This window comes from Corylus avellana, chromosome ca8 (genome assembly GCF_901000735.1).
Source record: "Corylus avellana chromosome ca8, CavTom2PMs-1.0".
In the NCBI taxonomy this organism is placed as follows: domain Eukaryota; kingdom Viridiplantae; phylum Streptophyta; class Magnoliopsida; order Fagales; family Betulaceae; genus Corylus; species Corylus avellana.
Genome location: NC_081548.1, coordinates 1844062 through 1859802, shown reverse-complemented (window position 1 = coordinate 1859802; position 15741 = coordinate 1844062). Strand labels below are relative to the sequence as shown.

Genomic DNA, 15741 nt, shown 5'->3' with positions numbered 1-15741 from the left:
ATCCATGTTAAATGTTTCTTGCCTGGTAAAATCCTATATAGTAAACATAGGATTGAGATGCAAGCAATATGTATGCCACCCCAAGTGGTGTTGGTTGGAGAGTTAGAGACTCATAGTGGGAGTGTAGTAGTAAAAGTGGCAATGATTGTGGTCATGGTGAACAGATTAAAGTTATCGCAATCAATCCTTAAATGTATTTACCACCAAGTTAATCACAAGCACTAGGTGCATTTTCAGGATAGATCTTAAGATGAATATTCTGATGCAAAGAAAAATGAGGGAAATATGCAACTTGGTTGATCTTGGTCTCCTTCTGCATGTGGGGTCAACAGAAGCTATTGATAACTCCAAAGTTGGTTTATTTGATAATAGTTTAGGTTACTTGCACCAAGAAAAAATATAATAGGTTAGGTTGTTGACTAAGCATTACAAAGCAATTAATGACAATTATAGTTATACAATCATCAGATCAGAATTTATTGTTTAGACAGGTAGGTGGGTTGTTCAAAATCTACGCAAGCAGCTTAACTCTTTTATGTTCAGATTTTTAATGAGAACCAACTAATAATTTAGATAATAAAACAAGTTACATTTTTATGATTTAGATAAGTTTTTTCACAATTTTTTTTTTTTTTTAATAAAAATGAGAAAAGAAGAGAAACAAACTAGAATAAGGAGGATCTTTTCTCATTGTCAATAGGAAGATCTAGTAAAGAGAAAATACATGCAAAAATATTATAAAAAACTTGGTTAGCAATAGTTATTTAGATGTTTAACAGTTATAACGACCCGCTATCACTCCAAAAATATTAGTTAATTTGAAGCTTCATAAAATCAACTATAAAGTCCATTCTTAGATAGAAATGAACCAATATGAGACTCTGCACTATAATCCTAATGTGAGATTAAAAACCGAGGTATTAAATAATTGGATAAAGTACACATAACCCCCTCAAACTACCATTCAATTGACAATGTCCCCCCAAACTTTCAATTGTGACAATGTCCCCCATAAACTACCAAAACATTGTCAATGTCCCCCCAAGACTAACAAAAAGATCAAAATGTCCCTATATATTTCTTAATAAGACAAAAATACCCTTATAAATTTAAAAAAAATTAATTTCAAAAGAACAATTTTTTTATTAAAAAAAAAAAAAATTAACTTTTAAAAGAAAATTTTTAATTTTTTTATAAGAATTTTTTTTTAAAAAAAAAAACGAATATTTTTTTTAAAATGGAAATTTTTATTTTAAAAAATTTATAAAACAAAATAAAAAACGAAATTTTTATAACAAAAAAATCGATTTTTTTTTTCTTATAAAAAGGATTTTTTTTAAAAAAAATTTTCTACCCTTCAGATTTTTTTTTTTAAATTAGTTTTAGGTTTTTTCTAGAAGTTTTATTATTTTTTTGTTTTTATTTTATTAAGGGTAGTTTCATCATTAGGGGGAACATTGACAATTTTTGGTAGTTTGAAGGGGACATTGTCACAATTGAAAGTTTGAGGGGGACATTGTCAATTGAGTGATAGTTTGAGGGGGTTATGTAGACTTTTTCCTAAATAGTTTATTGTCTGAATTGACAATGGTAAGATGATTATCTTTGAATAATACTATATACCACATTTTTATTTCACAATTATTTCACCATGTCGACGTGACAGTCCTAACTAACCTTTATATTTTTTGTTAATAAAAATTGATCCAAAATTTAGTTAAAATTACCAGGCTAAGATCGTAAAATAATTGTAAAATAAAAACGTGATTTTTAATATTAAACGATTATATTTTAGATCTGCTAACAATCATTGGACCGAGCATCTTCCATCAAGGCATCAATAAGCGACGTGGTGAACACGTCCATTAGGAGGCGACTCCGGCATCAAGTAAACTAATATAAGCACCTTGTGATTGCGTAAACACATATCCAACAAACAATTATTTCTTTTCTCTTTTGCTTTGGTTTCTACATTTGCGTCTTAATTTTGGACTTCTGCAAGTTCATTGAAAAACTGGTCTCCAAAGTGTTGGGATTGTAGAGACTATCCGATTTACTAAAAAGAAGGTGAAAAAGGAGAAAACAATGAAAAATGTTATCCACGTTCCTACTCCTACACTTCCAAATTCACTCCCTAATGCTAACGCACTGTCACGTCAAAGAGTGTGAACTTTAAAGTGCGACGGTGAGAGAGTTTGTGTAACATTTCTTGAAAACAATACGTGATCCTTTCGTGTGCTTATGTCCATGACAACGAGCAATGACAATAAAGAACGAGAATGATCTTTACTAATTTACCAGTTTCATCAACCTTTACTCTCCTCTATATCAAAAACATGACAATAACTTAACATGTGGTATAGACAATGAGATCTTCTCTGGCAATTTCTACTACTTTTACAGTGAAAGGCAAATTCATATTTTTAAAAGAACATGCATGGAGGTTAGTATAACTGTACAGTGAATCTGGCCAATTCTGTAACATAAAGATGTATTTTGGTAGTAATAGATGGAACACAATGACTAGTGACATTTGACCAAAAGGGTTAGAAGTTCTAAGTTAAAAACTTAAAATTTTTGAATTAGTAATGTCTTGTCCGAACAGGATTAATTCTGGTTCGAACAAGACTGAATCTCCACGTGTCAAACAGAGTGCATACGCGGAGAAATGAACGGCCAAGATCAAATTTGAGTTTTTTACAACACAAGCAGCAGGTTTACTTTGCACTAATAAGCAAGCGAAAAACCAAAATCATTTATCTAGTCAAATCAGAAATTTGAATAGCAAAAGTGAGTGGAATGTTAAAATTTAAATAGTATTTCATTAGTTGTAAATATTTATTTGCACAAGTCTGACCTGAAGTTAAAGAATCTTGAGCAAAATCTTGTAAAGAGCTGGGAGGGCACCCCTAAATTAAGCATAGTCACCCTATATACAGCCAATCTCTCGTGCAGCCATTAATAAGTCATTGAGAGATTTACAGGAATTGGAAAACCAGCATCTCTCTTCAGTTTATTGATCTTCCTATTCTGTAAATTGTTGATGCCTTTAATGGAAGCACACTCCCATCAACTAAGAAGTGTTTCTTTTCCACCTTCTCACTGGGTCTCCTTTGCTCTTTAGCTGGCCTTTAATGATGTAGAAAGCCCTTTCATGATCAACCAACTGCTTGCCCATGCTCAGCTGAAACACTCTTTAGCAGCAACCAGCTATGGGAAGAAATGTGTCCCTCCGTGGGGAAATTGGCAGGCAACTCAAATCCTCGTTGGCTTTGTGGTAAAGCATTTTCTGCACGTAGAACATCACATAACACTGTGAAGCTCTCACCAACCCCTCATCAACCTCAGTAATCCAAGCATCATCACATTTGTACCATTGGTCGCTTAAGCGCAGATAAGTAACATAATGGCCAGATTCAAGCGTCCCCGAGTGAGTAACCACCGCAAAAATCTCAAATTCTGTAGAAATATCTGATTCATCACCCTCAAAAGCAAAGATTCTATTTCCAAATCTGTTTCTGACGATAGAGGAGGACAAATATGGGGTCATATCCAAGGAGAAAGGAAAGTGCAAATGGCGGTCGATTTTTCTTGACATTCTTCTGACCGGTGAGTGCTCAAATCGTTTTATATGTAAACACAACACCAATGGTAGCCTCTTGATGGACATTTGCTTCACCGAGTCTCGCATTTCTTGACAGTTCCTGCAGTGAAGTTTCTGGTCTGATCCCAACTTCTCCTGTCTCGTGAACAAATCCAAACAACCCAGAAGAGTGGATATACTGCTGTTCTCATTTGATTTGATAGGCTTGTTAGCTATATTTTTTGGAGAGAAATTGTTTGTATCCAGGTCAAGTGAGATATCCACACAAGGCTCATCAGTTGTTGATGTGAATCCACAGGTCATGCAAGTGACATCTGATCTCAACTGTCCAGAGAATACCTTATGAGCAATACACAGGCAATCTCCATTATCTGTAGAAAAGATGAACTATTTATATAAGACACATAAATATTAAGAAATGCGACAAAACTCTCAATTTTCTCAGTGAATTATTTTTGATAAGTGAAGAGAAAGGAGTACGATATTAAACCGCGTTAGGTAGGGGTCGAACCTACGACTTTCTGCTTATGAAAGTCGTGAATTATGCCCATACTTTTCACAGCATGACTTCTTTAATACCTATATAAACCTCTGAGAACCATATACTTAATACACAAGATACTGCAATAACTTCCCAAACTAAGGAACAACAACAAAATCCAACATGTATTTACTTAATTCTTATTTAGCTATGACCAAATATACATAGTACAGAGATTTTTAGATTTCCGCGACTTCAACAAATAAATGCAGATGGTTTCATCATTCCATGTTCTTCCTGATTAGCAACACAGAAAAATTAATCACAGAATCTCAAATTTGTAATTGTCATTTCACAACATGGTCCCCTAGCTGCAAGTTGTTTGGAAGGTGACCATAGGATGGTGTCTCAGCATATAAGATAGCGAACCATGCATCATTTTTAACCACTGTGACACTACACACATTACATGACTAAGAAGCAGAAGAGCACCGGATATCTCTTTTTTCCTTCAGAAGTAATTAAACATACCAGTTATGAGCTTTTAATTACCTCTATTTCGGTTACTTAATTTGCTCTCTTTCTCATGGATCCCATCCAAGACTGAAATGAAGAACTCATGAGCATCCTGCTGCTCATAATTTGCCAGATTTGCTGAATACTGCCACCAACTTGAAATGTAAACAAATTTTCATCAATTCAGAGCAAATTTGTTTCCATAGATTCTTGTTTGTGAAAAAATAAACGAAAAAAGAAAAAAATTTATAAGAACTAATGAAAGATCCAGAACCAGGATCCTGTCAAACAGAACTAATGAGAATATCATAAGTGATTCAAAGCAGCCTTCAACTAAATTCATGTGTAGAAACCAACTCCAAACACATAACATGTGATGCAACAGTATGCACACAACAAGATGGATGACCTTGTTCAATATGTATCCAAAGCATTCTAAATCAACCAATAAAGCAATGTCACATACTTACATCTGTCAAAAGGATCTTAAACATGACAATTTGCAGAGACATCTTCCTACAATATACTAACATAGACATATATCCATTCAATATAGATCAATCATCAGAATCATGCTATCGATAATTATAACTATCAAGATATGCTAGAAACTAGAAGGCACGTGCAGAGGAATGGCAGACCTGTAAAGAAACTGGGCAGGGCTATATGGTGCCCGATCACCCGAAAACACGGCAGAGAAAATAGCATCAATGTCACAAGGCAAGCATAGCCGATCCACCGATCTTTTCCGGCAAGTCTCACGATTATGCCCATCACTCAAGAAGTAATTCCTGAAAGGAGGTGCATGTAGCAAAGCTTGCAACACAGAGTTCATGAAACAAGTACTCCCCAGATTTGTCAATCCCCTCAAACCCAATGGATAACAAGATTTAGCCCTCCGATCCCTCATGGAAACCAACTGTTTGGATTTGCTCAAATCCACCAATTCTTCTTCTACTACACCAGAACCCAACCGCCTCCTCTTAACCAATCTCTCTCCAATACTCTCATCACCATTCTTATCTCTTGGGATGCCCATGATGTGCTTGGACATTACAGCCTTATCAAAATCAGGGTCATAGACCTGATCACAGCACACACAGCAATAAAGCTCAGCCCTTTCCATGTCCACAGCTACATCATGGCCATTCTCAGACTGGTTATGCAAAAGGGTATGGTCCGAACATGAGACTGTGGAGCAAATCAGACAAAAATAGAGTCTCCCTTGAAACCCATTACAAGAATTGCATCTGGGCATCGTTGTGTTGGGTTTCTCAACACTTGTTCTCCCATTTGGGGTGGTCTTGAATAGCTTTTGGAGGGATCTATAGCCAGTCAAGCCATGTCTGAGCTTGTAATCTGCAAGATGCTTGCAGGGTTTTGGGTTGGTGTATGAAGGGTTTCCTGTGGACATGCTGATGGAGATTGAAAGAGGCTTTGATTTGTTGCAAATCACAAAAGTTTGTTAAGAAAAAAGCCAATATTAGTAACAATAACAATAATCACTTTATTGAAAAGGAAAGATACTATTTTTCAATGAAATTATTGAATAAAAAAAAAGGATTACAACAGGATTTGAGATTGGATATGAAGATTTTGGGGAATATAGAGAAATGGGTTCGGACTTCGGTGCTGTTTTGGTTAGTGTTTACTGATTTGATGAGAGAGATGGAGAGAGAGAAGGAAAAAGCTAAGCTTTAAGCTCTGTTTGGGAATGACTTACTGAGGAAGGGAAGAAGAAGGTTCTCTTGAGTTCTGATTAGTGAAAGCCGACTCCTTCATCATGGCTTCCAAATTCCAACTCTGTATTTCCTGCCAAAGGTTAAAAATACAAAATACAAAATACAAAATACAAAATAAATTAATTTTAAAAAAAAAAAAAAACAAAACAAAAAAACAATCAAGCAAACTAGTGGGTTCTATGTGTTCAATGTGGAGCAAAGTAGTGAAGCACAATACTTTTTTCACAGAGTGAAATCTGAACCGTCAATATTTTGATCAGGAAAGTCATTACTCATGAGGTGGGGTAGACGGCGTTGGGAGATCATTATACCTAATGTCGGTGCCATTTGCCCAGATGGCTGGTTTCAATTGGGTGTTCAAAGTTGTAGCGTCAAATGGCTACTTCGATTTTAAAAAGTAGGGGTGTTTAAATGGGGCGGTTATAACCGACTCGTCAACTGTTAATCGTTAACCGTGCTTTCATATATATATATATATATATATATATATATAACATCCAAAATGACGTCGTTTTGGTGTTAAACATGACTACATATGCGAATTATGAAATATATAATGTGATATGTGATGTTTTGGGCCAAATCTTATTCAAAAACATTGGCTATCCCAAAATATAGCATGTTTTTTTCATCTTGGCCTTAAACCCTTAAATAAGTCCAAAAAATAGGCCAATTAAGGCCCAAAACACTTAAAAAGCCTCAAAGCCCATATATATATAAAAAAAAGGTTATAAAATTGCTCGTTATTAGATTGAATAACTATTAATCGTCGGTTATAAAATAACCGCTAATTGCCTAGGCAATTGAGGTTGCAGTTATTAAAAATCGACCGAGACGATTGCGGTTAGCGGTTATAGCTAATAACCGCCAGTTATAACCACTTGAACACCCATATTAAAAAGTGTCAATATACCTGTCGTAAACATAAATACTAACTTGCAACTTTCGTTTAAGTTCCCTTCACTTTTCTAACGAAGCTTCATGTCAATGTGCTTAAAAATGTGACACATGTCCTTTATGCCACATATTTAAACCAACCCAACATATCACTATATTATAATTGGTACTTGTGGTATTTAAATCATGTTAAATGCTAGAAATATTAAAAATGTGACATCGTTGACATGGTAAATGAGTTGGCTAATGGTAAAAAACATAAGTTGCACATATATGTAGAGCATGCAGAGTATAATGAGAACTTGTTTGTGTGGTTGGGGGAGAAAAGAAAAACTAGGGTGCAATTTGGGGAGCAAGAATGAATTTGGGTTTGATTCAATTTGGGTTAAATTATTTTTTTGTTGTTGTAAATTTTTAATATTCGAGGCATTTGAAATGGGTTAAATTTTATAAGTACTACATGTAATATAGTGACACATCATAGAATATGGTTAATTGGCTTAAATATGTGGCATAAGAGGTAGGTGTTGTGTTTTTAAGCGTACTGACATGGATTTTCATTAAAAAAATAAAGGAAACCTATATAGAATGTGCAAGTTATCATTTAGGTTTAGGGCCATGATTCAGAGCACGCTGGCGTGCTTCAACAATGAAGCACGCCAGGCTAAATTTTTTTTTTTTTTTTTTTTTTTTTTTTTCAAAAAAATTAAAATAATAAAAAAAATCACGGCCAGCGTGCTTCACTGTTGAAGCACGCCGGGCGTGCTCTATATCTTTACCCTTAGGTTTAATACGAGTATGAGTTATGACACTTTATAATACTAGGGTAGCCATTTGATTTTGACACTAACCACATATACTAAAAAAGTATTTAACTATGAGAAGAATGCAAATGGTTTCCACCATCTAAAAGCCCCCACTAATGATAGAAATTAGTCGGTACACAATAGTTTTAACAAAAAACTATAATTTTTTTATAAACTTGTATGATACTTCATATTTTATTCAAAAGAGTGTCACCTATATTACCAAGTGACAATTAATATTTAGTGGTTAATGTGTTAAGAATCATGACATGACAATTAGCATTTTAATGACCGACACATAAATACCACATGTACTGCAACATCATATTATAAAGAACTTGTATTAAAAATTGCAATACTTATAGCAATACATAAGTATAATAGTATGGTTTCCAAGGGATAGTTCAATCGGCTGTAGACCACGCCTCATAAAGCAGTGGTCACAAATTCAAATTCCCCTTCCTCCTTCCCTTATGTAGACATGTCAAAATATATATATATATATATATATATATATATATATATATAGATTTGGATTTTCATAATCCAAACATAAATGTGAAAAAAAGTCTTTATAGAACCTATCTGTTTGAGGCGGCTATTCAGACTTGTCCGGACAAATAAATTTCAATAAAATCTATTTTGTATTTATTATTTATTATAATTTTTTTTACCTTTCATCCATAATAGTACCCATTGTGCCTTACGGTAAGGTCGTACTAATTGACCATCACATCCATCACCATCACCCATGGATCACTCACCCACTCCATAAATGAGATTCCAACCTTTAGAAGAAAATATGCTTTGAAAGAAAGAAGCCCTTCTTAATGGCTTGTGGAGTCAGGCCTACCCTTTGTAAACATACCCATAAGAAAGTACATGAATTACGTACATTTAATAATAGGGCAAAAATCAAATATGTGATTTCAGTTTAATATTTGTTTTTTTTCAATTCCTATGATTAGGTCTTTTAAGTTGGTACTTTTATTTTAAATAAGTATTTCTATCAATTTAATGTCCAATTACTTATCGGTATGTAACATTAGACTAATTAATTAATGTTACGTGACTCTCGTATGACATGTTATGTGCTAGTTGAACATGTCATGTAGCAAAGTTGGCTTGCCACTTTTTTAAAAAAATGTTTTTAACTTTCTTAATTAAAATATGTTTGTAATTTAAAACAATTGAATCACGTGACACATACAGTTAGCATATGATTTGTCAAACGATAGATCTATGGCGGTTATTGATTGGTTTAACATGACAAGCCATTTTTCTTAATTAATTGAAAGGTAAAATGCATAAAAAGCTAAGAACTACTTTTTTTTTCCAAAATAATAATGGCCTTGTGTTACAATAGGGAGTTAGAGAGATTTGTTGTTGGACTAATTATTCATTTATTCGAAGTTTTGAGCGAAATGGAATCTCAAAAATTTCCTTTTATTAATTATTTTTTTTTCGTGGTGATTCTCCAGATCCATACTTTCGGTTGTTAGAAAATGGATAATATTATAAGGAACCGTCTTGTTTACTCTTAAAATTGATTAGTTTAATGGAATTTCATTTTCTGCTACTTAAGGGTTCAATAAGCCAATTGCTTAGAGCAACCAAAAAAAAAAAAAAAATCCAAAAAAAAAGAAAGAGAAAATTACTTGTAGCTTGAAGAAACTTATGATATAAAATAAAATATATGAGAGAAATAGAAACGAAGAGAGAGAAACAAATACGAACAGAAACTACTTCACCTTTACGTAACTTTTTTTCTTTCTTCTTTTTTCTTTTTTCTTTTTTTTTTATTTTTTTATTTTTTATTTTTTTACCAATAAGGGTGGTAGTTCAATGGCCCAAAGAAATTCTCAAGTAGTCAGGGCATATACTAGGGTGTAGGTTCGAATTTCTGCAATAGAGAACCCCCACATATGCCTAATTAGTATTAACTGCATTGGATTCTTATTAATGTTCTAGTGAGGTTAGGTGAAGTTATGGCTCAATCAGACTTGAGAAAGTGCCTGCAGTTCCCACCGTCTAGACCTCTCCTGCGTGGCTTCCAGTGGGTAGGTACTACTATGATCACGCCTAGATAGGATATCTACAATTGGTCTCTCAGGCCAATCTATTTTGCTTAAAAAAAAAAAAAAAAAAAGAACTAAACTAAAAACAAAAATTTCTAAAAAGTATTAATAAACGAGCCTTTTATTTATTATTATTTTTTTTAATGCTTTTTGTAACACTTCTGTTGGTAGATGTGAAGAAAGCATGTAATTTTACTTTTTATTTTTTATTTTTTATCAAAGCGGGAGAGGGGGGGAAAATGGGAAGAAGAAAGCATGTAGTTGCTTGCAAGCAAAGCCTAGAAAAGTTTTTAGGGCAAATAATTAGTATACCAAGTTTACGTGGCTTTTGTTGTTGATTGTCATTCATTGGCACAACAGACCTCTCATGAAGACCGGTAGATACAGACGGAGGTGTGAAGTTTGGTTGGTGGAATTATAATTTTTTATTATTATTTATTTATTAAGAATATGTTACAATTGCTCTCAGTCGCTCTACCTCTAGAATTGGAGCGTTTCATCTATAAAGGTATGGAGATCTACATTATAAATCCAATTATTCTTAACTCTCCTTGTATGCATTTTGTCCTTATATTTTCTCGATCTCACTTTTCTTAACTTAACCATCAAAGGCAGTTCCACCGTCACCTTAGTGTGCCACTCTGACTTTAGTTCTTTTGCGTGTCTACTTCACCGAATGTTCAGCGTGAGTGGTCATTCTATCATTACTCTAGGCATAACATAGGTCCTCAAAGCATAATGCTGTCTTGGATGGCTAGAAATTATGCTTTTATACAAGATTTTCCGCATAAGGTAGGTCCACCCATGACTGTTTGACAATATGCCAAAACACCAACAGTATATAGCTCCCATTTTATGGCAATATGATATTCCAAGAACAAGTACATAAAGGATGAAGGTAGCTGAATTGAGGATGCTATTTGGTAGGACAGGAATAAACTTGCATAGAACTCAACCATATGTGATCCCAAATCTAGTCTTCTGTGCAGCTAATAATTGAGTTGAAACAAATAGAAACTAATAGTAGAAACAATTAGAATAATTGAGATCATATAGTAGCTGTTGAAGTTGTTAGATGAAAGAATTTTTTTTCTAATTCAATTTATTAAATTGAAATTAGTTTTTAGAGTATATGGTTCTCACATTTATTTTTATTAATTTAATGGAATGAGTTTGAAGAATCTCCTCTTAAAAATATATGTGAGAGAATCACATACTTAAAAAATATATATATATTAATTTAATAAACTAAATTGAAACACATCCTGTCAGACCCAATTTAGAAAAAAATCTGTCTTATACTAACCCAAAAGAGTAAGAATAAATGAATTATCTACTGGCTACTGGCTACTGGCGTCTGGCGTCTAATTTCCAATGTGGGAAGGATATGCATGAATATTGAAAGGGACAAGATAGCAATGTGGAAGAAACAGATATGTGGTTGATCTAGGCTTCCCAAAGGGCACCCAAGACTAGCAGTAGCAAGAGATATCATTTGGGCAATGACCTTTGAACCAATTGGCCTCTCCACCTCTCATAAAAAAGAGAGATAGCGAATCAGATAAGTATCACAACAACAATTTATATTTTAGTGCATGACATGAGATAAGAACATGTGAACTGTTACATGGCAATCCACATTTTACTAGTTAACATGATAAGTGTACATGAACTAACACGTTAGTTTATAAAGGGACTTTATAATAAAAGTTGTAGTACTCTCAATGGCAATTAAAAAAAAAAAAACACATCATCATAGAAGCACTAGATTTGAAAGGAAAAAAGCAGCACTGATTCCATGCCAGATGTCCAACAGTGACTACATCCACCAAACCAGATTTGAACCTAACACACTTGGAGAAAAAACTCTCTAAAGCCCTTGCGTAAGATTCAAATATATTCCATTGACAATCACAAGCCTAAAACCAATCTTTCTCCACAAAAGGCAACCACTATATTATTTGTCAATCTTCAGCTTGTATTAAGTTGAATTTCCACTAGAGAAAAACCATTTTCCTTGTATTAAGTAAAGTAATTTCGTGATTCTATTATTGAGCCGTCTAGTCCCTCCTATTTTGTCCAAATCCCCCAACAAATTGCATAACCTTAAAAGAAAAATGTTATACACCACACTTTTATCCCACTTTTATTTTGCTATGACATGACATGATCTACTAACTCTTGGATCGGTCATTGTTCAAAAAAAAAAAAAAAAAAACTAATGATGTCAACATGGTGGGAAAAAGGTGGGATAAAGGTGTTGTGCATAACATTACTCGTCTTAAAATAAATTCAAACAACAGGAGGAAAATTGACAAACCAATCTATTTGATACATAAGCAAAGCTCTTGATTCAAGTATTTGGGGCAATCATAACAATAGAAAAAGGAAAAGAAGAATACCCAAATAAAAATTTGAGGTTATAAGTTAGACAATGAACAGACTCTGAGCAAGTGCTTCCACTTTTTAAAAAAGCACCAATAAATCCAAGAAGCTATCAAAATCCAATAATTTTAGTACAAAACTACGTAGTTCATTAAAGGAAAACATATTTTAAAGAAGTACATACAATTGCCAAAAAGAAGAAACAGATCGCATACATCCAGAAAAGAAGACAAATAATACTCCTGGCAGATCGCACTACCCTAAACCAATCTAAGATGCTAAAAGTATCAGGTCTCTACCATACCATATAAATGTTACAAGACCTTTCTGCTACACCCCTTTGGTTGTGACTGTGGAGTATGCAAAGCAATCAAATAATCAACCATTCCACAAAGATGATATCCCTCCTCCCAACTTACATGAACCACCTTTAGTTCCTTTTTTCCCTTTGCAACAGCACTGCATTTAAGTAAATGGCGCCCCAAATCCTTGCATAAAGCATTTGATAGAATTTATCTGTTTATTGTTATAATTGCTTTTCTGGTGTAATCTTACAATAATCCTACTGCTGATGCATCTGATTGTCGCATGATTGAGATGGGTTGCATGTCTGAAACTAATTCAGTATATATACTCAAAGGAAAAAAAAAAAGAAAAGGATTTATAGGTTGAAGAATCTATAAATTCAGGAGTCAAAACCACAAACTAACAGAATTTAGCAGCCAAGAGTTACCAAACAACCATTCATTTTAATTTTGACAGTTCAACCCCACATGAAGAAGAAATTAGAGAAAATGCTATTGTAGAAGAGTCATATTGTAACGAGGAAGAAAATTGTTAGGAAATTAGTTAGTTGTCAACCCAAAATGTTGTGAATAATACTTTAGAGTTTTTAAAAAGGGTCCAGTTTTGTGTCTTCGGTTCGATGGCTTGCAAATTTGTGTTTCATGACTTTTGCTAAAATTCCAATGTTTGCTTGGTCATAACAGGCCTTAAGAGAATATGGAAAAGTTGCCTAGTGTGCTTGTCCGCAGTAAGCATTGGATGAGCTATGAACGAGGTTAGTCAGTGTGGTTCGTTCGCTGTGGTGTTCGGACAAGCTATCAAGCTGGGTTAGTCAGAGTTGCCCATTCACAGTTGGTTCAAACGAGCAATCAAGACAAGTGTTGACAGAACTGCTCGTCCAAAGTTAAGTTTGGACGAGATATTGACAAAATAGCTGATGATATTGCATATGGATGTTTGAATGTGAATAAGCTACTAATGTTCAAATGAGAATGAATTAAGAACGCAAAGAATAAGAATAAGAGATTAATGTATTAGAACTATGGACCTCAGCATTTGTGGAGTATGGGAAATTAATATCGGGACTACGAACCCCAAACTGACGGAGTACAGGCCCTTATATGAGACACGAGAAAGAATGGAAAAAAGGGAATGAATGACATATATATATATATATACAGCTAAGGTACTATGAAGTAAATACATGAATAAGGAAATGATCAGAGAATTTTATGTATTTACATACTTCTCTACAATGTTTATTTTATTAGTTATGGTTTGCTTTGATAATCTCTACCCTTATGGAAAACTTACTATAGTTGTTATTGTAAACTCATGGTAGAAATTTTTATAAAAGATGGCTCTTTGTTAAAAGTCAGTTAATTCTATACTTACTGAGACTGTAAACTTATATATCTGCCTATGTTATTGTGGTAACCCCACAATTGCATAGATATTGTTGTTGTAGGTGTAGAGGAAGATGAGGATGACCTGGTAGCCTTGTACTTGGGACTATTATGGATGAGGTTGTTAGTTGCCTTGTGTTTTTCTAGACTAGTCTCTTAGTCTATCTTTTGTTGTACATCATTTTTGTAGTCTTCATACACTTGTGATGTATTGGATATGAAGATCCAAAACCAAAAATAGTGGTATTTTTGTGCTGTCTGTGGAACTCATGTTTAGCTAGTGGGTTTGTTATGTAAGGGTATAATGTAAACTTTTATCAATGTAGAAATTTGTTTATTAGCTCTGTGTTATGTGAGGTTTAATGTTTAGAAAGAAAAAAGATTTGTTCGCTGCGACATTCATGATCTTTGATATGATGAGATGAGATGAGATGGTGGTGCTTCGTCGCTTGCCCTTATTACTTCGGGACAGGGTTGGGTCGCTACATATATAGTGAGATAAATAAAGCAGAGAAGCAATTATAGAATGATTGCAGATATCAATTCAGTTGGAGCAATTTAACATCTTAATAAATATGTCAACCGTGCTTTATCAGAGAAATCTTAGCCAGTGAATATTTTACGGGCAGACTTGTAAGACAACACATACCAATTCACAATTCTCTCTTCTTAGATCATCATAAACAACCCAAATCACCAAAGCGCAGCGACACATATTTACCAAGTTACCAACATAGATGCCAAATTTCATTAAAATCACACATAGCAAGAAAGACAGGATCCCCCATAACAACAGTTGGACCAATTATCTCTGATTCTCAGAGAATGCAAGTATGCATGCAGGGAATAGAAGACAGAAGCCCAAATTCAACCAACTCATATTTTATTATCACATACACACACACACACAAAGACGGATTCCAAGGTACCCATATTTCACACAACCCAAATTTATTATTTTTCCCAATCTAATCACAAACAAACCCTCTAGCACAACACCCATAAGACTGAAATCATCAAAGCACCAGTAAAGTCGCCAAATTCCAACAATAACAAACACCCAGAAGGACATTTGTCCCAGAATAGATGTAGAACACATCAAATACATACATAGACACTCATATAATAAACATTAGAAAGATATAGAGATTAAGAAGCGACGCGACCAACAACGGGGTACTTAGCTTCGAACTTCTTCTCCCAGTCGTCGAGAACCCCGATCTCCTTCTCCGAGAGGCCGTCGAGAGAGGGGGAGACGTCCTCGTCGTTCTTGCTCATCTTGGCGAGAGCTCTGCTGGAGTCCTTGCCTGCAAACAAGGCATAGGCACCGCCGGGGCCGTAGAACGACTTGCCGTTGGTGACGTCGAAGATGCGGCCCTTCACGGCCACGTATATGGGCTTTGATGGGTCCGTGCCGTTGTATTGGCTCAGCTGCTGGGGTGTCAACTCCATTGCTCTGCGTTCGCTTGCAGTAATACCTCCTACCTCGTTCGAGTGAGATGTCAGAGATTAGGTGAGGTGGAGAATTGCCTGATTTTATT

General features: G+C 34.5%; 2 protein-coding genes across 2 annotated transcripts; both read right to left on the bottom strand.

Annotated features, from left to right (window-relative positions):
- Window positions 1-2797: 2797 nt before the first annotated feature.
- On the bottom strand, window positions 2798-6418 carry LOC132190012 (ubiquitin C-terminal hydrolase 22). Its single transcript, XM_059604883.1, has 4 exons — window positions 6325-6418; window positions 5243-6036; window positions 4638-4756; window positions 2798-3975 (listed from the first exon to the last, which is right to left on the bottom strand). The coding sequence occupies exons 2-4, from the start codon at window positions 6013-6015 to the stop codon at window positions 3197-3199; spliced, it is 1671 nt and encodes a 556-aa protein (XP_059460866.1). The 5' UTR covers window positions 6016-6036; window positions 6325-6418; the 3' UTR covers window positions 2798-3196.
- Window positions 6419-15066: 8648 nt separating this feature from the next.
- Window positions 15067-15741, bottom strand: LOC132190077 (probable steroid-binding protein 3). Its single transcript, XM_059604956.1, has one exon. It carries the CDS (start codon window positions 15650-15652, stop codon window positions 15350-15352), a length of 303 nt encoding a protein of 100 aa, XP_059460939.1. The 5' UTR covers window positions 15653-15741; the 3' UTR covers window positions 15067-15349.